The sequence below is a fragment of the Heterocephalus glaber genome, unplaced genomic scaffold, assembly GCF_053883595.1.
Source record: "Heterocephalus glaber isolate CG9 unplaced genomic scaffold, H.glaber_assembly_v1.0 deba00001553, whole genome shotgun sequence".
Lineage (NCBI taxonomy): Eukaryota > Metazoa > Chordata > Mammalia > Rodentia > Bathyergidae > Heterocephalus > Heterocephalus glaber.
In genome coordinates, this window is record NW_028258344.1 from 34268853 (window position 1) to 34292216 (window position 23364).

The 23364-nt window shown below is 35.5% G+C and overlaps 1 protein-coding gene across 2 annotated transcripts in view; it reads left to right on the forward strand.

The window, feature by feature from the left end:
• The window catches only part of Slc26a7 (solute carrier family 26 member 7), a 175081-nt gene that overhangs the window by 31040 nt on the left and 120677 nt on the right, over positions 1–23364 (forward strand). For both annotated transcript variants that reach the window (XM_087190592.1, XM_087190591.1), the window contains exon 3: positions 13615–13725. In XM_087190592.1, the coding sequence (XP_087046718.1) occupies positions 13615–13725 (111 nt within the window). The remainder of the gene's footprint in view (positions 1–13614; positions 13726–23364) is intronic.

A 23364-nucleotide genomic window follows, 5' to 3' on the forward strand; every position in this document is an offset into this window, starting at 1 on the left:
CCCACCAGAATTAGAAACAAACAAATCCAAAAGGGAATAGGAAAAGATGCCAAATGGCCTATTTAGCATTTTAGGCTCATTGCATCATTCTATTTGGGTCTCTAGGCATACAAGCCAGCACTAATGTCCACAGCTGGGTCAAAGAACATTTTAGCAACTGTTGTGTCACATGGGTCCATGACCATTCTCATTTAGTCTACTGTGCATAAACTGTTTGGGATATTGCTGGAGAATGGCAGTGTGTACAAACAAACATCATTATTGTTTTCATATGATACTTGGTGGCCAAGCTTCCTTCTTATCCTAGACTGCATTTGTGAGAAGAGAATGCTGGCCTGGCTGCAGCTGTATGCCCTGGTCTGACCAGGAGATTGCTGTCCACCCCCGCCCAGAGCCAGGGATTGGGGATCTGTGCCTTTCCCCTGCTTGGTATTTCTTCTTTGCCCTGCAGGTTTTCAGGTTTGGTATTGCACTCTTATCCATTTGAAGCCCATCAGCTAACTAATCCTCTTTGAAAGTAGCTGGATTATCTTTAAGTAGTAAATTAACCCTTTCAGAGCAATTTTTGAAGTTAAGCCATCACATTCTGAACAGAGATTATCATCTCACATGCATGATTTGATGCTTGCTTATGTAATACTGTGACTATAAATAGTTTACATTTTCTTCCTAAGCTAAGATGAATACAATTAAATAATCCCTTTTACTAAAAACATTAAGTGATAAAAATGACTAGGAGAAAGTCCTGGTATTTCTCTTAGTGATCTTGAAAATATAATTCATTGAGTTCTAAAGCCATGTGAGAAAACAAACTGATTACTACTTGCATTTGTACAATTTAAAAATATTAGTTTGTACTCATATGACTTTTTTTTTCTTTTTTTTTACTTTTTAAGGATGTAATTAATCCTTAATGTAGTGCTGTAGGCCCCATTCATGTCCATTAAGCCTGGATTCTATAGCTACAGTGAAGATTCCTGCAGATACTAGGAGAATGGGATGGTGTTCAAAATTTTCTCCCAAATCAATCCTCCTTTTGGCCATGATCACTTCCTCTTTATGGACTTACATCTAGACTAGAACTGGCCATTCTGCTCCTATCCCTTCTTGAGCTTGGGTTTCTGAGATTAGAAGTCATGCTAGCACTCTCTTCAGGACTCACATTCACCCGTCCCTTTTTCTACTTGGATTAAACTATGCTGAAACAAAAACAGGTATTATTATTATTGTTGTTGTTGTTTACCAACAATCCATTTAAAGCTACCAGCTAAGGCCATGAATTGCTGATGCCCTAATGCACTATATCTTATCATCCACTTTCTTTCACTCAAATTTATTTTCTTCCACATCACATTCAGACATGGAAAACCAGCATCTGCCTTTGTAGTTTCTTTTTCTTCCTGGTCTCAGAGTTCAAAATAAACATGATAATTAAAAAAAACACAAAGAAATAAGGCATATTTCATGCATATTTGAGTTTTTATCTGCACATATACCTCTGGCTCCTGTGAAATCAGATTGTTTCTCAGTCATTCTTCCTTTTCCTCTTCCTTCTGGTTTGTGGCATGTGTCCTCCTCCCTCACCTGAATGTCCAGTGATATTTACATACCCAGTCTTGACCAATGTACCCTCAGAAATGCCTCTTTCTTTGGGAATAAACTTCACTTTCAAAAATGTCCACGAAGTAGTCTCTCTGCCCGTTTGCTTTTCTTAGGACCTGGTTCTTTCATTCAAGGGCATCGCTTCTGCACACAGCTCTGAATGGAGATCAGTCATTCTCCCATTGCCCTTGACCATTGATGCATTGATGCATTGACACATTTGCTTGTATGTGTTCATCCAATATTTGTCTGGTTCAATACTGCATCCCCATTTACATGTGCCCTTTCCAAGGTCAGTGGTTTTCAAATGGTCAGAGATTTTTATAAGTAGGATATTTTAATAGAAATTCATTAAGGACACTGTTTCTTCTCAGCCCAATTTCTCTAGGATGATACTTTTTATGTTCTGTGGAATGGGAGTGGCTGCAAATCTTCTTTTAGATCTGATTAAGAGGAAGTTCCCACACAACACTGACATTACCAGAGACTGAAAATAAGGTTTTAATATGGAACTCTAATAAAAACATTGTCAAGACATTGGCTAATTAATGTCTGCATTTCAAATAAGATTTAAATTTCTTCCCAGGAAAACATGAAATGCCCTGAAATTATATAGTTACCAAGAGTTTTAATAAAGACTTTCTGAATTCAACACTTTATACTTCATGTGATATGGTTAGCTAGTTATAAATAAAATAACATTTTCTAATACACAAATATTATAAAACAACTTAAACAATGTTATCTTACTCTAATCTTCCCCAAATTAGTCCCTGAGTCAGAGGGTTTATGTGCTGCTATATCTTTATGGAGAACAAGACCAGTAGAAGGAGTGAGGGATGAAAGGGAGGAATGAGAAGATGTTGCTGTGCAGCTGGCTACCTCCAAGGGCAGCAATAGCTCTGTCTTTGGGATCATGGCAGCAAGAAGGTTATCAGGTGCTACTCCAGGCCATCTTTCAGTGGGGAGGAAAGGAGAAGTTTTATTCACTAGCTCACTCTCTCACTGGCCGAATCTTACCCACTGGTGCGCCTCTGCACTGACAAACATGAGTTTGGGCATGAGCAGGATCACAGAGCAGGTGAACAGGAGGCTGTAGCATTTGAGGAAAGAGAACTGTTGCATTGCACTGTGGGAGGTCAGACAGAGACCCTGCAGAGCTGCAAGAGACAGGTGAGGCCAGAAACACCAAAATGATGCTTAAAAAATGCTGATACACAGGAAGAAAGCCCAAACTGTCTTTCTATTCTCTCTGTAGAAGATGTTAAACATGTCAGTGTCATATGCAAAAGTGTTCAACAAATACACAAATGGGGAGAAATGTTCTAGAGTTCTGTCAGCTAATTGATAGAATTATTGTGTTAAATTGTTCTGGATATTTGATCATAAACTGGCCAACTTATCAAAATGTGTAATTTGCTGTGATTTCTCATCATAAATAAATATTTGTCTTTGTAAGTAATTTTCCATTATTGTTTTAATTGACAAATAAAATTGTGTGTATTTATGGAGTGCCACATAATGCTTTGTGTACATTGTTAAAAGGCTAAATCAAGCTAATTATCATATGTATTATCTCATATATTATTTTTTTATATTGAAAACACTTAAAATCTACTTTCTTAGAAATCTTCAAGTACTGGATACACTATACTGTTACTTGCTGTAGTTATAATGATGCACAGTAGGTCTCCCAAATTTATTCCTCCTGTTTAATTGAAACTGTGTATCTCTCTGACTAATCTCTCTCTGATCCTCCCAACACCCAGACTGGTAAACTCTGTTTGACATTTTTATATTCCACATATAAATAAGATTGTGTGGTATGTCTTTCTGTGTCTAACTTATTTCACTTAACATAATGTCCTCCTGGTTCATCCATGTTGTTGCAATTGACAGGATTGCCTTCTTTTTCGAAGGCTGAATAGTATTCCATTGCATATGTATTCTAATGTAAAAAAAAACTATTCATCTGTCAATAGACACTCAGATCCTATACCTTAGCTATTGTGAATAATGCTATGGTGAACATGAAAGTGTATATTCCTTTGACATACTCATTTCATTTCCTTTGGATATATACCCACTAATAGGATTGCTGGGTCATGTGATAGTTCTGTTTGTAATTTTTGAGGACTCCACATATACATTTCTACTAGGGCCACACAAATTTACATTCCTACCAACAATATATAGGATTTCCCCTTTCTCCACATCTTTGCCCATACTTGTGATCTTTTTTAAGTACTAATAGGTGTGAGATGATATTGTGGCTTCCTTGATAATTAATGATATGAGAATATTTGCATATGCAACTTGGACCATTGTAAGTTTTCTTTTAACAATTTTCTCTGTAGGTCCTTTGTTCATTTTTAAATTGGATTGTTTTCTTGGTATTGAGTTGTTTGAATTCTTATGCATTTTGGATATTAACCCTTTATCTAATGTACGGTTTGCAAATATTTCTTCTTTGCAAATATAGGTTGTCTCATTCTGTTGATTGTTTCCTTGGCTGGAAAAAGCCTTGAATCTACTATAATCTTGTTTGGTGATTTTTTGCTTTTGTTGCCTGTACTTTGGGGGTCACATCCAAAGAAATCATTGCCCAGACCAATGTCCCCGTATATTTTCTTCTAGTAGATTTATAGTTTCCAATCTTATGTTTAAGTTACTTAATTTTATGTTGCAATTTTATATATTTCTGGGAAGCTTTACAAAATGTGTAGGGTTTGGTACTTATAAAATTTGTGTCTGTCTCTGGATTCAGGATTATCTTAGAGCTAATAAGAAAACTAACTTAACTTCTTTCAATCCAGTGTCCGCATTTGGCACTAAGTTTTTCTCTCTTCTCTTTACAAATGGGAGTTATCAAAGACTAGTCCATGTTTCCTGACTGTTCCCATTTGCTTCCCATGTCTATCCTCCTAGGAAGTGCTCTTTTGTTTTTTTGTAAGGTCACCAGAAGCTTCTCTGCTGTGACGTTCAAAGGACAGTTCTGTTCTTCATCAGGAGTGCTATTTCTGTGGAATCGCCACACTGTTGACCCTAGACTTCCCATACAGTTTTTGTCCAGTTCTTTTCATCTGAATCTGGCAATTCCTTTATTCCCCAAATTTGGTGTTGAACAGGTTTCCAGCGTACTGTGTCTCTGCTCTGTCCTTTCAGATTATGTAATCCAAAGCATTTGCTGCCTTTTATGTGGTTCTTGTCATTCCCTGCTCACACCCAGTCAGCCACTTTTGGCTTTGTGACTTGTGCTAGGACAAATATTGTCTTATGCTGGAGCCACAGGCCATGGAGCTGATTTGTTTAGTGTGTGTGTGCGTGTGTGTGCGTGTGTGTGATACCTATTTACATGTGATGAAATGCCACATCTTTCTTCACTGCTACCACCTGGATATTTGAGATAGATTCCTAAAGGTTCTTTCTGAAAGTTTTTGATGTATTTCACATAACTTCTACAGTGCTCTTATAAATGGTAAACCTTGTCACCTTGCTCCTATTAGAAAAAAACCTAATAACTTTCATACAATTCAGTATAATTTTTATATTGTTTTGAAAAGTCTTTTTCTAAAAGACGTTTGAAAAGTCTTTGTCTAAATTGTATACATTTTAGGAACTTGCTGACAAGGTGAATAAAAGTCTCCCAGATGTATAAAAATAACAGTAGTCTCTGTGTTGGAGTTTTAAAGAAAAATATTATGCAAGACATATCATTTTGAAACTTGTTTGCATGTTTAACAGTATGAATATGAATATAATGAACATGCTTCCCTGTTAATGGATATAGTTTATTTCAGTCTCCTAAACAGCTGCATAATGTTCCATAGTGCATTTGTACCAAAATGTATCTATTGTCACCATAGTCGTGGACATTCAGGTTAATTTCATGTTTAACCACTACATAAATCATTTTAAAGCATAATATTTTGCATGTGTTCTTCTGTTATAGGACTGTGAGATAGTTTCCAAGTCACTATATCAAGGTATACATGCATATACTGGTATTTCTTGCTTATGTATTTGCCCTCTTGGACTGGCACCTTACATAATCGTTCCTCTCCCACTTGCAGGCCATCAGTTCCCATAGGTCAACACTACCTATCTTCAGGAATAGGAAGTATCACAGGCCTCACTAGTTAGAGATTTGTATCTCTCTGGCCACACAAAAATAATAGTAATTGGCTTTCAGGGTATCTAATATACATTTTCAAAAAACTTTTTGTTGATGTCATATGTAAGAAAATTGCATATTTTTTAACTCATCTCTTTGAGAATTCTTATTAAAATTTATGCTACATTGCTTTTTCCAAATTCTCACTTCTCTGAGGCCATTATTTATACCTTAGCTTAGTCAGCTCTTATGTTCAGTTTGCCATTCTTTCAGTCACCATGAGCTGCCTTAACCTAGTTCTAGTCAAGGTTTGTGTTCTTTCAGCACCTATATAAATCTGGATGTTGGGATCTTGTAAGCAGGAACAAGCAAGAAACTGTGGGAAGCACAATAGTTCTGTCTTTGTGGGCAGAGTGCGATCAGTAGAGGTATAAACAGCCCTTCCCAGGATTGGGAAGATGTCTTCTCCTGGGTGTGCCAGCAGCCCTGGGCCCTACTGCACTTCCTCTCTTGGCCCACAGGATAGAGCAGGCCTTCTAGACCCTTAATGGCTGGTTGGGATAACCGTTCTCTGAGGAACCTTTTGTTTCTGTTGGTCAAAACCTTCCTCTTTCTCCCCAAGCAGGGAAGAAATCCTACTTTTCCTCTATCTCTTGAGGAGAGGCAAGCTCTTCTTTTCTCACAAGGTCTGTTGGATCTCACCTGGCACCAAAGTTGGGTATTTCTGATTGTGGTATGACTTCAATTACGGGCATTTCCTCTTTGCCTGGTCATTTTTCCTATACTGCTTGTATTACAGTAGAGATGAAGTTGGAGGACAGGAGGTTCTGTTGGCTTAAGTTGTTATCATATTACCACTTACTTTTTAGTGTATAAAGCTAGTATCTAAAGTATACTTTATCATTTCTTAACACTTTTTCATATGAATCGCTTTTGCTGAACATATCAAATGACTTTCTGTTCCATGAACTAAGCAAATTTTCAGAACTCTGCCTTTGAATGTGTTTCCAACATAAAATGATCTCCTCAATATCATCCCTGATATTATATATATAAAATCACACCTCATATATATGAATATATATTTATATATATGAATATATATTTATATATATATATTCATGTCTGACTCATCATTCAATACTCAGTATAAGCGTTTCCTCTTCTTTCTTGGGATCCGACCATGGATTCCTCAACTTAGTGGTTGTCCTTAGCAGCAGGAATTAAATATATATTATGTTTCCATAAACCTGTCAAGGTGAAGTGAAAATATCCCAGAACTTGTGAAAGGCAAACTCAAATTTTAGAAGGTTGTCAGTTGAGAATCCCTTCTGTATATAATATAAAACATAATCTTATGTGGGACAACTAGTAAGGAAATCAATTGGTTGTATAAACAGGACAGGGAGGAAATGAAATATGTAGCTGATTGGCCGTCTGCAGTGACTCAAGATTCTTATCTTCTCATTTTGACAAGGGATTCCAGATATTTTTACAAATTCCTTTTGAATCAAAGCAAAGGTGAGAGGAGCTGAAAAGTAAAGAGAGTGAGGGAACATTGGGAGGGCAGAGAAGGAGGAAAGGAAGAAAAAGAGGGAGAGACAGAGGAAGGGCAGAACAAAATTATGTAACACTTTCACATTTTACTAGGTAGCTATACTTACTTCTTAATCGTTAACCTAGTAGTGTAATGCAGGTTTCCTTTTCTTCCACTTCCATTGTTCGTACAAGTCATCTGTTCTTTAATTTTCATTGAAAAGGCTGTGTACAAGGACTTTAAGTCTGGTTAAGGAAAGCAGTGCAGCATTAATCTTTCATTTCCTTTCTTTGAGTCTTATTGTTAGTATTTTCTCCAAATTCCAAAATCTTTCCCTTTCATAGAGTTACTGGTACTTAGAATTATTCTTTGGAATGAGAACTTTAAAGTATTTCTATTTTTAGTTATTCCAGGGTAAATGCAACACTTTGCTTACAAATTTGCTTCCTCTAATAATGCCAAGCAGAACTGATTAGTGGGGATAAGGGTATATTTAACTTTTCAGTGCTAAACTGGTTTCAGGATAAATTATGAAATACACACAAAGATCCCTCCAATGCTCAATATTCAAGCATAACTGCCACCTACACTCTCAAACTACAGGTATTTGTAAGAAATACTTAAACTTTTGTCATTGGCTTTTACTCATATGAAATACCTTTACTGAGGGACTATTATTTGGTTAATTCTATGAGTTATCAAGTAGCATGACTTCCCAGGATAAGAATCAAAACTTATTTTAAAATTAGTATCTTAAAAATCCTAGAGTTTTCTTTTCTACTGTAGCTAAAGGCAGTAATTCAATTGTAAGCTCAACACTATGAACTGAAAAGCAGTATTTGGTTTCTGTTTGGTTATTCCAAACCATTGAATACAGGGCTTCAGCATGACTTTGAGAAATGAATGTTTTAAAAAATTGATCAAACCAAAGAAAAAAATTCTACTCTTTGTAGAAAATAGGAAAAATTCATGAATGTGTTCTGAGTTCCTTGGTTACTGATCACAAATAAGTGGGCTAGGTCATGTGGGAGTAGGTGGTTTTTCTGATGCACATGGGGTGCTGAGTTCCATAGCAAGGACTGAGTAGGTTAGCTCAGGCTGGAGGGCTCAAGGGTTCCCCATGAGCTAATCATCCAGCCTTCTCCGTGTGGTGTGGATATTTTTTTCTTGTGTACCAGAAATCAGAGAGGCAATGAAATAATTAAATTGTATTACTTCTTGTGGAAACTCAATGCCGCAAAGCTTTAAGAGACTGACTGCAGTTCTCAATGCAGTGGGCTTTTAGACAACTGACAGGCTCAGTTTCCTCAAGGTTGTAGGTGTGCTCCTGAGAACACTGCTCTGAGAATCCTGCAAACAGTTTCAAGTGGCAGCACCACATGCAGTGGAGACTCAGTGCAGCTTCACCTTCACAGTTGAAATTTGAGTAAGCAACTTAATCTCTAAACATTCGTTTAGGGCTAAATTTCTTAGATGGTATTTTTGTTGGCTCAAAATATAGAATTAAATGATATGGAGATGTAGGGATTATGAATTGGAAATAAAAGGTTGGGTAATATATTTAAGGAAAAATATTTTGGTTCTGTTTGGAATGTGAGGTAGAACTCCTCAGGATCAAATGACTTCTCCCTTTCCTGTAAAAAATGACACTTTAATTTATTGCTAAAGCTGCCATAAGAAAGTAACACAGACTAGGTGGCTTAAACAACAGAAATCTGTTGCCTCACAGTTCTGGAGGCTGGAAATCCAAAATCAAGGTGTCACCAGGATTGGTTTCTTCTGAAGACTGTGAGGGATGAGAGGCACTAGGCCTCTCCCCCAAACCCTGGTGGTTTGCTTGCAATCTTTGGTGGTGTTTGGCATATAGAAGTCAACATCCCAATATCTGCCTTTATCTACATGGTGCTCTTCCTGTGTGCTTGTCTTTCTCTTCACATGGTGTTATTTATAGAGACACCAGTAAGATTGGACTAGGGGGGTCTACCTTATTCCATTATGTTTTCATTTTAACTAATTACATCTACAACAATCTTATTTCATACTCTGAGATACTGTGGGGGTTAGGATTTCGACACAAAAAAATTTAGGGGGCTACAACTCAATACATAATGCTATTTAAAAAAGAGGGTTGACATTCTGGGGGCATTGCATTCTGTTAGGATTGAGTTGTGTTAGCTGTAGTTAAAGTTCCTAAGTAAAGGGTACAGTCTATAAAATACTCTTATTCCCCCAGTCATACCTGAAGGAAGGAATAGTAGTGCTCTGGCTCCTAGTTGCTTGGCCTCACATAAAAAGGTGGAGTAGGGCTGGAGATTTAGCTCAGTGGTTCAGCTGCCTGCCTCGAAAGCGCAAGGTCCCAAGTTCGATCCCCGGTAGCAAAAAAAAAAAAAAAAAAAGGGTGCAATCACTAAGCCACCAAAATATAATGTCTCCAACAGAGTGGCTCTGTATGTGTAACCCTAGCGCTGGTCCCAACTTTGAAAACATTACTCAGTTTCTACATATGAGCCATCTTTCCTCAATGAATAATTGGTGTTCTATAAATCTAGATGAACTAGTTTGAAATTGAAATAAAAATATGTACCTTAAGATACCAACCATTTTCTCATCAGTAGAGACTGAGTCGCTGTCTAGGGATCTCAGCCAGATTATTACAGTGGGAGCAGAGGCAGGGACTGAGCCTCTTACCTGCTTTCAAGGTCCTTGGTCAGGTCAGGCTGTTCCACGTCTCCCCCCAACTTTGTCCAGGGAAACCATTCTCACTGCAAGGAGGGTGTGCAAGAAGGTTGTGAGTGCTCAGCTTCAAAACCGAGAATTCCTGGAAACATTGGGAGTGTGTACAAGCCAGGAGGCTACTGATAATTTCGATGTGGGAAGTTGGAGTCTCTTCTTTCTACTCTAATAACCATTATTCTACTTACAAAACATGTTTTCTTTCGAATTCTTCTAGTGACTTTTTATGCGGTTGTATCAGCCTAGTATTACCAATACATGATTTTTGTATTTTAAAAATAATCGGTAATCTAACCTGGCCATGGTAGTATACACCTATAATCCCAACACTCTGGGAGGCTGTGGCAGGAGGTTCTCAAGTTCAAGCTCATCCTGGGCAACTTAGTGAAACTTGCTCCAAAATAAAATTTTAAAAAGCTAGGGGTGTAGCTTCATGCAAGGCTCTGGGTTAATTCCCCAGTAGTTAAAAAGGAAAAAAAAACCCCGTAGCTATCTAAAGATCTCAATATTTAAGTTCGCATCTATGTGTCTATTTACCTCCCCATCTCCTTTGCTCCCACATTCTTTCCTCCTTCACCCATTTTGGGTCCTTTGGCCAAAAACATGTTTCGCGTTTATTCCTTGTTGCTTCTGTTTGTGTCATTTGCTCTCATCTAAGTTAGATTAGGCAACACAAGTATCTATCAGCATTTGTAGCATTTCTTTTCTTTACCATTAGAGAGATGTAATTATTTGCACTGAATACCATTTTATTAAACAAAGAGGAAGGGTAGCTAATTCTGCTATTTTAAAAGTGTCTTAAACTAATTAATACTATACTCTTTTGGGATGATTTCACAGATTTATCTTGTGTTGTTATATTGTAAAAATATGAATACAATTTTAATATGAATCAGAGTAATAAATGAATAAGTAAAATAAAACTTTACCCAGCTTCTCTTTTAAAAGTATGTATGTGAGTGGGATGTTCTTGGGCTTTGTAGTTCTTATTTGTGCTGAGGATACTTACAGTTCTGAAGTACTGTATTTCTTTATCCATTCATCTGTTGATGGATATATAGGTCACTTCCAAGATTTCTTTATAATGATTGTGCTGCTATATACTTAGGTATGCATGTATTGCTGTAATATAACATCTCCAGATACACAAGCATAAATATTGCATGGTTTCTCTTATATGAGAAAGACAAAGTATAATAATATAAAGAGGAAAATAAAGGATGGATAATAAGAATAAGGGTGATAAATCTTTCCCATATGGGAAAGGAATCTAGAGATGAAGGGAGGGGGTGTGAAGAGCAGGGAAGGGGAAGTAAAAAGAATTAAGATGTGTTATGTACATGTACCAACTCCCCATATGAGCATAATCATTATGCATTGTGAACATGTACTTATAAAAATAATAAATAAAGTACTGTATTTTTGAATTGGTTTATTCTTCCTTCAGTTTGGTCATAGTTTGTTGCCTTATTAGTACGAAATAAGTTCTCACTATGGATGAATGACAGTATTGGTTAAAGTGAAAGCTCAGTATCAGTGTCTTACAGGATAAAGGGAATGCACACATGACTTTGGTCTTTTGGGGTTGTTCTTACAGAATCTACTACAATGATATTTGCCTTTAATATGTAGATCTAGATATTTTTTTAAAATGTCAGTTAAATATGTTTGCCTTATTAGTCCCATTTTAAATTTATATGTGTATGAGACTCAGAAAAACTTAGTTTTAAAACTAGTTTTGTTATGGAATTTATAACAGAGTGTTATTGAATAAATGTTATAGAATGAGTATTATTGTAAAAAGCAGGCAAATTAATAGGACGCAGCTATTCTCAAGACAAAGGGAAAAGATCTGACTGCTTTCATATTTGCATTAACATTTGCTGGTTGTGGTAGTGTAGAAATACAGCCAAACACATCCACCTCTGGCAGTATTCAGATCCGTGGATATTGACCTCGAGCTCCAGAATTTAGCATCCATTTGATGTCATCCAAGGTTCTTCAGTTAAATATACCTCATGCTCTTTCCCTTCCTCTCACCATTGATTTAGTAGATTTGGATAACCTTGTAAAATGTGGGCCAAATTTTTTCTTATGTGGAAAACACTGCATTTCTATCTCTTGATAGATAATTTTTATTAGTTAAAAGAGGATGATAAAAAGCATAGGTGAGCAAAAGCTATTTTATAGCTTTCTATGTAATTAATATAAATGCAATATTTTTTACAAAATTACTTATACTACAAATGCCAAGAGGTGGTGGTTGGTAAGGGATATTTAGTCTTCTAATGCTAACTTGGCTTCAAGATCTGCCCCTTCACCCTCCCCACCAATCAGATCACTGCCTCTTACCACACCTGTATGAAATCTGAGTAGTCTCTGCCACTGATTCTTCTGTCATCACTTTTAAATTTTAACCAGGCTTTAGGAATTCTTTACGAATAAGCAAGCAATCCAGATAGATTTTACAGAGGGAAATGGTTGTTAGTAAAATTTTCATGTTTTAATCATAGGTAACATTTTATACTATTTGGAAAAGATTTGATGTATAATTACAAAGATTATTTTAAAGATGCAATTAAATGTACTTTAAAATGGTGAAAGTTCAGCAGTAAAAATAAATGCTGTTGGAACCAGACTTCCAGGCTCATAGTGAGAAGATGACCAGGCCTTGTACTTGGGCGCCCCAGATTCTAATGCCACCTCCTTCCTTGAAACTCCTTGTAACTTGTAATGTCATTTATGTCCAAACTAATACCCAACATTAACTTCATAGGCTCGAATGGATTTGTCAGAACCTAGCATAGTAGTTGCTTAATGCCAAGGACCAGCTACAGACAACACACTTTCAATGAACCTGTACTAATTTATATTTTGGTCACCTTTAAACCACCAGTGGCCATTTAGACATGTTGAGGAAACTTTTCTATGTGCATGTTCATAAGGTATATAGACAGTAGTGTCTATGAAGAATAAAAATTAACAATTATAAGTTATTCCTCACTCACTAAATAAGCAAAGTTCATTTCTTTTCCACCCTAAGAAACTATACCTGAGATATAGCCTAGGGTCCAGGCAGTGAGAAACAGGTTCACCCATTGCCCTGCCACTGGAACACGCAATCTTAGGTTGACCAGTCAGCCAACCAGCCAACTTTGAGTATACACATTTTTGGCTCTACTCCTAGACCCATTCCACATCAGGCTTCTCATCTGTCAGTGGTAAAGCTATTACTTCTGTCTATCTCACAACTGATATTATACAAGACAAATACAATACAAAATGTGAAAATGCTCCTCAAATCTGTGTGTCGGTAAATATTTTGCTACAGTACAAATGTTTTGCTACATTTTACCAATAAAATACCCTAAATCATTGTTTTCTTAAAGACATCTCTGCCATCAAGAGAAGAGTAGTCCAAAAATAAAGGTTTTGGGAATTAAAATATATGTATGAATTAGTGATTGATTTTTCTTCTACTTAGGACAATAATGCTAGATTTTTGTTGAATGAGTAGAGTAATTATATTTCATTTTGGCTTTTAAAAAAACCAATAGCCCTTCTATTATGTAATGGATTGTATTTTGATGTTATTTGATGGCCCTAATTACCTTGCTTTTCTTCATAGGGCTGGCTTTTGCTATTCTTTCATCTGTGCACCCTGTTTTTGGTTTATATGGGTCTCTGTTTCCTGCCATCATTTATGCCATATTTGGAATGGGACGTCATGTTGCCACAGGTAATAATTCCTGACTATGCTTATGCTTCTCATCTTACTAATAAAAGGGAGTAAGAGTGATCCTTCATTACTGATTATATCTCAAATGCAGTGTCACTATTGAAAACCTCAGCCTATGTTAGGGCTAGATAGTTCTGTGTTTCAGATAGTCAATACACACTATAATTTATTGCAATACTATTGTGTAACTAAGGTTATTGCTATGGATTATTTGCATTAAGTTGCAAAAAGACCATGAAAGAAAGGAGAATATTCTGAATTTTTAATGAGATAAGACAACATAAACTCTTGAAAGAAAACAAAATAGATTATAACATTTAGTTACTCAAATATTGAAGAATATTTTACATGTATTTGATACTTGGACTAAATGATCTGCAATACCCTTTAATTGGTGTTCTGATCTTACCTGGCTCTGTATGATCACATAATACGTGAACAGTCATGCTTGTTCTGATAATAGAACAGGCTGGATTTTATTTTCTGAGGATAAGTCTCATTTGTTGTTAGCTACCTGCATGACTCTGGCAAAGTTGTAAATCTAGTTCTAAATGCCACTTTCTTGGTAGTAAGATGACCCTTTAACTTTCATAGAATTATAGTGAGAACTAGGAAAGTGATGCACAGTGTCTAATTTAGTACTTGCTTCCTAAGAAGATTTAATCAACTTATCTATTATTATTGTAAAAGTAATACCTTAACCTTAAATACTAATAATAAAACTTTTAAATGGAAGTATCTACAGGTGCATTTTTGTTTATTTTGTTCATCTTACCCTCCAAGTGTTACTGTTTTGGGTTATTTCTTCAGTGGTCACTTATGTGATTGATTGTGTTAGTTTCCTGTCACTGCTGCAACAAATTACCCAAGTTTAGTGACTCAAAACATCAAAAAGCTACTCTATGGTTCCAGAGGTCAGTAGAAATGAGTCTCACAGGGCTAAAATTGAAGAGTCAGTGGGATATTCCTTTCTGGAGACTAGGGGAGATACCATTTTTATGACTCTTCTATCTTCTGGAGGCACCCTGCATTCCTTTGCTTTCAGCACTCTTAACTATCTTCAAGGCCAGTGGTTGGCATCTTCAAATCTCTTCTGACTCTGATCTTTCACCTCCAACTTCCATATTTAAAGGATCTTGTAATTGTGCTGGATATATCTGAGTAATCCAGGACAATATCCTTATTTTAAGGTCAGCTCATTAAGAAATTTAATTCCATCTGCAACATTAATTTCCCTTTGCCATGGAACATAACACATTCAGAGGTTCGGGAGACTGGAATGTAGACATATTTAGGGGGCTATTATTTTGCTTGCCACACTGACACATAGAATTTGCTATAAAATAATGCTTTATTTATGTAAATTTAGCTTTTTATATCAGTTGACTTTATCATGAGGAAATTTCAATAAGTTATTTAAAGCACTGCAATCTAAAATATGCTCCATGAGTCAGCATTTTGTGGAAGCTAGTTGGAAAGGCAAAATCTTGGTTTCTATTTTAGAGTTTGTGAATGAGAGTTAGCATTTTCACAAGCTGTCCATCTTTTACACATTTTATACACACACACACACACACACACACACACGAGTCCTGAGCTACATAATGGAATTTCAGTCAACAAACAGCATAGACGATGGTCCCATATATGTTATTGCCTAGTGATGTCATAGCTATCTTAGTTTGAGTAATTACAGTATGATGTTTGCACAACAAAATTGCCTACAATGCATTTCTCAGAATGTATCCTTGTGATTAAGAAATGTGTAACTGTATATAAAATAAATGTTATATTATTGTATAGATATATATTACATGTATGCGTGTATAATATGCATGTAATATATATATATTTAACTTCCAAAACTATGCCCGTACCATCCATTAAGTATTTATTAAGAGCCTTACATGTTATTTTATCCTAACTTAACCCTTTGAAATAAACATTATTATCTATATATTTTACATGAAAAAGAAAAACCACAGACCCCAAAATTCAGAAAGTTTCTTGTAAGAGCACAGACTATAGTCACAGTTGCATGGTTTCCAACACAGACATGGCCAAATCTCAAGCTTAAGCTTTTTATTTCTTGACAGCTAGGTACTCTAGGATGAGCTTTTCTTTTGTGTTAGTGAAAAAGAAGATGAGCACAGGATAAATTAGAAATTCTTAAGGGCTTATTAGTTTTTAAAGTATCCTGCTTCATAATTTTCTAAATTTATTTTGATTTTTTCAAAACATTTAGATACGTTCTTAGCAAGAAAAAACAGGTTATTTATAGCTGACCCCACAAGTGTTTCCTCTCTTTAACCTAAAATAAAAGAAAAGTGCAAAACAAATTTGCTTCATAGATGTAATTATATTACGAAGATGAAAATATACTTGATAATACCTAAATGTATACTTACATCAACCATTTTACTTCCTAGGTAATTACTGTGTTTTACTGGTTGAATAGTTTTGAAATTACCATTTATATAAGATTGTGTAATTTACAAAGTATTTAACAAATTATTAACAGCTATAGCAAATTTGGGCCTCATAGGTAAATAACAGGTAATTCAAAATCCATATAATTTATCGACTTAACTATAGTTACTCTATGGCATCATAAATTCTAACAGCATTTTATTTTTGTATTTGTATTTCACAGAGCCAGCTGGACCTTCCTATTTAATTTTTAACCCAATATTTAGAGTTATTTATAATAAAAAGGAAGATATGATTCTTTGTCCTCATGGAACAATAAATATGCAAGAGGGGTTACAGTAACTATTTTTTGACCTTCCTATGTTTTTAGACATAGAGACTAATTAAATTTTACCAAAAGTTCCTCCAAATAAATATTTAATATATAAACATATCTCTCAAATTATTTTATTTTACTTTTAGTATATCTGATAGGAGCATCCCCACTTCTACTTTACTAATAGATTTATGTTACTTTCACGAAGAAAAATTACTTTATCTGGGTTTTCCTTCTAGCCTAGGTATTCAGAATGCAATACTGAATTACCAAAGGCAACAACAAACTATGCTAGAAGCATCTTTTTAAAAAGCAAATAATTCATAAAATCACAATACAAAGACATTAAATGGGCTCTTTTGATCAACAATGTGAATTTTCTTATTTTTAGTTAAAATATAATTATTTAGAAAAAGGAATAAATTAGTTGACTATTTTTTATGACAAGAATAGAAAAAAGCAAAAATAAATTAAACTAGCAACTTAGGTATAAGTCCAATGGAAAGAGAATTGTTGAAGATAACAAATATGTGACAATTCATAACATTTATTCAGCTTCTTAATTAAAACCATTTTTGAAAGAGCAAAGTCTGTAAGAAATTTACAGAAAAGCTAGGAAGACTTTATTGTATGCTTTTTTAGAAGAATGAAAATAAGTTGACAATTATTTACTGAAAGCCTACAATCTAATAGGACTGATGATAAATCTTTTTATATGTGAAACCTGATTTAGTCTCCACTGGAATTTTGAAACTGTTTTATCATCGTTTAGAAATAAAGAAGGTGGGCCAGGGATTTAGCTCAGTGGTTTCACTGCCTGCTGCGGAAGCTCAAGGACCTGAGTTCGATCCTCGGTACCAAAAACAAAACAAAACAAAACAAAACAAAACAAATAAAGAAGGTGAGAGAAACTAGGTAAGTTGAGTAAGACCACAGGTAGCAGAGCTGAGATTTGAACTTGGATCTAATTCTGGTTTCCATATTCGCTTCCTGTTAGACACTTATAACCACATTACTATTAACCTACAAAGCGTTAGTGGCATTTAGGGGTTCTACCAGTAGGCTAAAAGCCCAACTAGGATAAAAAGTTGGCAAAATGAGCGAAAGAATAAAGAAATAATAATACAGTGGAGATAAAGACAAAGGTGAGGCTTTCAAGATAAGTAGAATATCCTTCCCAGATCTTCACAGAAACCTCAGCTCCTCAACTTTCTCTCCTACCATCCAATTTCCTTTTATTTTTCTTCAAATACCAGAAAAAATAGTTTTAAACTAGGAATTAACTCATTTATGTCATTATTTTCAATTCTACAGTTATTTTTTTCAGCAGATTCTGTAAAAATATTTTTCCCAAGCTCTCTAAAATATACATTTCTTTACTCTTATGAGTACCTGATTTGATCTCAAAACTATTCTATTGTAACATATCCTGAAAAATGTCTTATCAAGACAAGTTGAATGTTCCTTTCTAGCATTGCCCATCTGGTCACCAAAATCTTGTCTCTAATCAAGAGATCTTAGTTCTTTGATGTATTCTTTACTTCTTTATGATTAAGACAATGATCATGATGGTTAATATGTATTGATGATTTATTGAAAATGATCTAATTCACTAAGAACAATGTTCAATTTTCTATATTTATATACCATCAACTCTCAGAGAAGAACATAGATTAACACACCATAACAGAGCATTCTGAATTTAATTTTACTTAGATTTATCTGAATAGGTAATATTTATTAGGTGCTAACATTAAATGCTAACTCCATGACATACACTATATATAATTATCTCATTTATCTCATATCAATCCCTTGGGTGAGGAGTGTTATATTTTCACCGATAAAAGATCAAAGTGGTAGTTCTGGGGTTAATGCCACGTTCACTGAAGTATACAATCATCACATTGTTTTGAATCTGCATTACATCCTGCCCCTCATATTTTATAATACAGGATTGTGTGAGTCCGATTTCCATTGAGACCAGCTGCTATGGGAATCTTGTCTCTCTTTCTCTGTGTTGCTACATCCTTTGTGTTGGATTGTTTGTACCTTTTTTTCCACAAGGTCTCACTTTGTGAAAGCAATTTGTGTAGCAAATTAGGCCTTTAAGTAAAGAGTTAGGGGAAATGTTTGCATAATGCTGCTGTATGTTTCTCTTTTTTAAAATTAATTTTATTGGTACATTTAAGGTATATAGTATAATGCCATTCATCATTGGAAATTTGGACATTTACATAATCTCTCTTTCCCCATTCTCCTGCCTTCCCTTCAACCCCTCCATCCCTCCCTATCTACAAAGACTTTGCTTCCATTTTTTAAAATATTAATTCCATTCCCTTCTTTCTTTTCCCTACCACTCCCACTTCCCCTCTCTCTTTGCCCCTTTTCTTCCTATTTCACATTATCTATTAAAATTTTAGTCCTTATTTACACTTTCAGTTTCTCACACTAGAGAAACTATTCAGTATTAACACATGTGTGTCCTATTTATTTCACTTAAGTGTATCACCTCAATGTGGATCAATTTAGATATAAATGTCTCTAGTTTCTCTTTCTTTATGGCTGAGTAATACTCCATTTTATTTTTTTAAAAACACCACATTTTCTTTATCCAGTCTCCAGTTGATGGGCAATTGGGCTGCCTCCAAGATTTAGCTATCACAAATTGTGCTGCTATGAACATGTATCACTATGGTATGATACTTTTAATTCTTTGGGGAAGAAACCCAGCAGGGAAATAGCTCGGTCAAATGGGACTTCCAATCCTAGTTCTTTGAGGTATCTCCATACTGGTTTCCACAGTGATTGCACCAGTCTACACTCCCACCAGCAGTGGACTAGTGTTCCTCTTTCCCCACAGCCCCACCAGTGTTTGTTATTGGTTGATTTCATGATAGCAGCCATTCTTTCTGCAGTAAGGTGAAATCTCAGTGTTGTTTTCATTTGCATCTATCAAATGAGCAGTGATATTGAACACTTTTCCATACGTTTATTTGCTATTTCTACTTCTTTGTGTGAGAAATGTCTGTTCATTTCAGATGTCCATTTTCAGACTGAGTCTTTAAATTTTGGAGGTCTTTTTTTTTAAGTTCTTTATAGATTTTAGATAGTAGACCTTGGTCTGAGGGACAGCTGGTGAAAACTTTTTCCCACATTGTGGGTTGTCTCTTCACACTGTTGGTGGTTTCTCTTCCTGTCCAGAAGCTTCTTAGTAAGAAGAGATCCCACTTGTTGATTGTTTGTGATAGTTCACGTTCAACTGAGTTTTGTTTATAAGATCTTTTCCTACACCAATGTCTTCAAGAGTTGTACCTAATCTCTGTTCTAGAGTTTCTATTTTAATATTTAGATCTTTAATCCATTTTGATTTTAGTTTAGTGCATGGTGAGAGATATAGTTCTAGTTTTAATCTTTGGCAAGTTGAAACCCAATTTTTCCAGCACCATTTATTAATGATGCTCTATTTCCTCCAGTGAGGGTGTTTGGCTACTTTGTCAAAGATGAGGTGGCTGAGTGTCTGGAGATGTTTCTGCATTTTCTAATCTCTTCCACTGATCCTTGGGTCTGTTTCTTTGCCAGTACCATGCTGTTTTTATTGCAGTAGCTTTGTAGTATAGTTTCAAGTTGGGGATAGTGATACCCCTACCTTGTCTTTGTTGCCTAGTATTGCTTTTGCTATTCTGAGTCTCTTTTTGTTCCAAATGAACTTTTGGATTGTATTCTCCAGGTCTGTGAAGTATGCTGCTGGAATTTCAATTGAGATTGCATTGAATCTCTATAGCAGTTTTGGAAGTATAACCATTTTCACTGTTGATTCTTCCTACGCACGAGCAGGGGATGTTTTTCCATTTTCTGATATCCTCTTCAATCTCTTTTTTCAGAGTGCTGTAGTTTTCAGAGAAGAGGTCTTTGATTTCTTTTGTTAGGTTGATTCCTAGGTATTTCAGTTTTTTGGATGCTATTGTATAAGGAATTGATTGCCCATTTCTCAGTGAGTCTGTTTTTTGTGTAGAGGGAAGGTATTGATTTTTGTGTGTTGACATTGTATCCAGCTACTTTACTGAATTTGGTGATTAACTCTAGAAGACTTTTGGTGGAGTTCTTGGGGTCTTTGATACAGAGTATCATGTCATCTGCAAATAATGACAATTTGACTTCTTCATTTCCTATCTTTATTCCTTTATTTCTTTTTCTTGTCTAATTGCCATTGCCAATGTTTCCAAAACTATATTGAACAAGAGTGGTGATAGTGGACATCCTTGTCTTGTTCCTGATTTTAGTGTGAAGGATTTCAGTTTTTGACCATTTAGTATGAGATTGGCTGTTGGGTTTTCATAGATGGCATTCATCAGATTGATGTAGAGACCGTCTATTCCAATTTTTTGGAGAGTTTTTTTTTTTTATCACAAATGCATGTTGGATTTTGTCAAATGCTTTTTCTCCACCTATTGAGATGATCATATGATTTTTGTCCTTGGTTCTATTGATAAAGTGTATTACATTTACTGATTTGCATATGTTGCATGTCTGCATCCCTGTTATGAATCCCACTTGATCAGGGTGTATGATCTTCTTGATGATCTTCTGCATTCTATTTGCCAGTATCTTATTAAGGATTTTTGCATCTATGTTCCTTCGTGAGATTGACCTATAATTCTCTTTTTCAGTTGGGTCTTTCTCTGCTTTGGGGACCAAGGTGATGCTTGCTTCCAGGAATGAATTTGGGAGTATTGCTTCCCTTTCAATTTCACTGAAGAATTTAAACAGTAGTGGCAATAGTTCCTCTCTAAATGTCTTGTAGAATTCAGCAGTAAAGCCTCCAGGACCCTGGCTTTTCTTAGCTGGTAAGTTTTTAATTCTGTTTTCAATTTCATTGATTGATATTGGGTCGTTTAGAATTTTTAGGTCATTTTTGTTCACCTTGGGTAATTCATATGTATCTAGGAATCTGTCCATTTCATCTGTATTTTCCATCTTATTGGCATATAGATTCTCAAAGTAGGTATTGATGATCCTCTGGATTTCTGCTGAGTCTGTTGTAATTTCACCCTTTTCATTCCTAATTGAATAGATTTGGGCCTTTTCTTTCCTTTATTTGACAAGGTTGGCTAAGGGTTTGTGAACTCTGTTTATTCTTTTGAAGAAGCAACTCTTGGCTTCATTGATTTTTTTGTATTTTTCTCTTTGTCTCCATTGCATTGATTTCTGCCCTGATCTTTATAATTTCCTGAGTTGTATGAGCTTTAGGTACGTCCTGCTCTTCTTTTTCTAGAAGCTTGAGGTTCAGCATCAGGTTGTGTAATTGTGCTCATTCTGTTTTCTTCATGTGAGTATTCACTGCTATGAATTTCCCTCATAAGACTACTTTCATTGTATCCCATATATTCTGATATGTTGTATTGTCATTTTCATTTAATTGTAGGAAATGTCTGATTGCTTCTTTAATTTCCTCTGCAACCCATTGGTTATTCAGATGTGTGTTGTTCAGTTTCCACGTATTTATGAAATTCTTGTGGTTTCTTTTACTATTGATCTCCAAATTCATCACACTATGGTCTGATAATACACAGGGGATAACTTCAGTTACTTTGCACTTACTGAAACATGTTCTATGCGTGAGGATGTGGTCTATTTTAGAGAGGGACCCATGTGCAGCTGTAAAGAATGTGTATTCTGATTTTGTGGGGTGGAACACTCTGTAAACATCTGTTAAGTTCATTTGTTCGAGAGTTTGAGATCTAGTATTTTGTTGCTTACTTTTTGTCTAGTTGATCTATCTATTTGTGACAGTGGGATAGTGAGGTCCCCCACTACTATTATATTAGTGGTTATATGATTTTTCATGTCCATTAGTATTTGTTTTATATAGTTGGGTGCACTAGTGTTTGGTGCATATATATTAATGATTGTCATCTCTTCCTCTTGGATTGTTCCCTTTAAAAGGATATAGTGTTCTTCTTTGTCTCTCTTAATCAGTGTTGGTTTGAAATCTACTTGATCTGGAAAGAAGATAGCTACTTCTGCTTTTTTTCAGGTTTCTGTCGCATGGAGTATTGTTTCCCACCCTTTAACTTTCAGTCTATGAGTTTCTTTTTGAATAAAGTGTGTTTCTTGTATGCAGCATATTGTTGGATCTTGCTTTTTGACCCATTCTGCCAGTCTATTTCTTTTCATTGGTGAATTGAGATCATTAATGTTGATGGTTATAACTGATACGTATTGATATGTCATGACTTTTTCTCTTTGTTGGAGTCTCCCCCTTTGATTTTAATTTCTTGTCATGCCTGATGGATTCATTCTGCAGGGCTTCCTAGGGCTGTGATCCTCATTGTCTTTTCCTAGGATATTGTCTAAAGTTTTTTGGTGTGCTGGTTTGGCATTCATGAAGTTCCTAATGTGCTCTTTGTCATGAAAGTATCCTATTTCTCCATCAATTTTGAAAGATAGTTTTGCAGGGTACATGAATCTGGGTTGGAGGCTGCTTTTGGGCTTGAAATACATCACTCCAAGCTCTTCTTGCCTTGAGGGTTTGCACTGAGAAATCTGGTGTGATTCTGATGGACTTTCCTTTGTATGTGATTTGTTTCTTTTCTCTAACTGCTTGTAGAATTTTGTTTTTCTGTTGGGTTTCTGGAATCTTAACTATATGCCTATGAGTAGAATTATTTTGATCCAGGCTAGTTGGAGGCCTATATGCCTCATTTATCTGTACTTCAAGTTCTTTCCCCCTACTTGAGAGGTTTTCTGCCTTCACTTTGGTGAACAGCTTTTTTTATGTCATCTGCACTCTCTCCTGTTTCTTCATTGACTCTGATCAGTCTTATGTTATTCTTTGCACCATCTATCAGCTGCTGGATTGATTTCTTGTGGTCTCTTACTATTTTAATGAA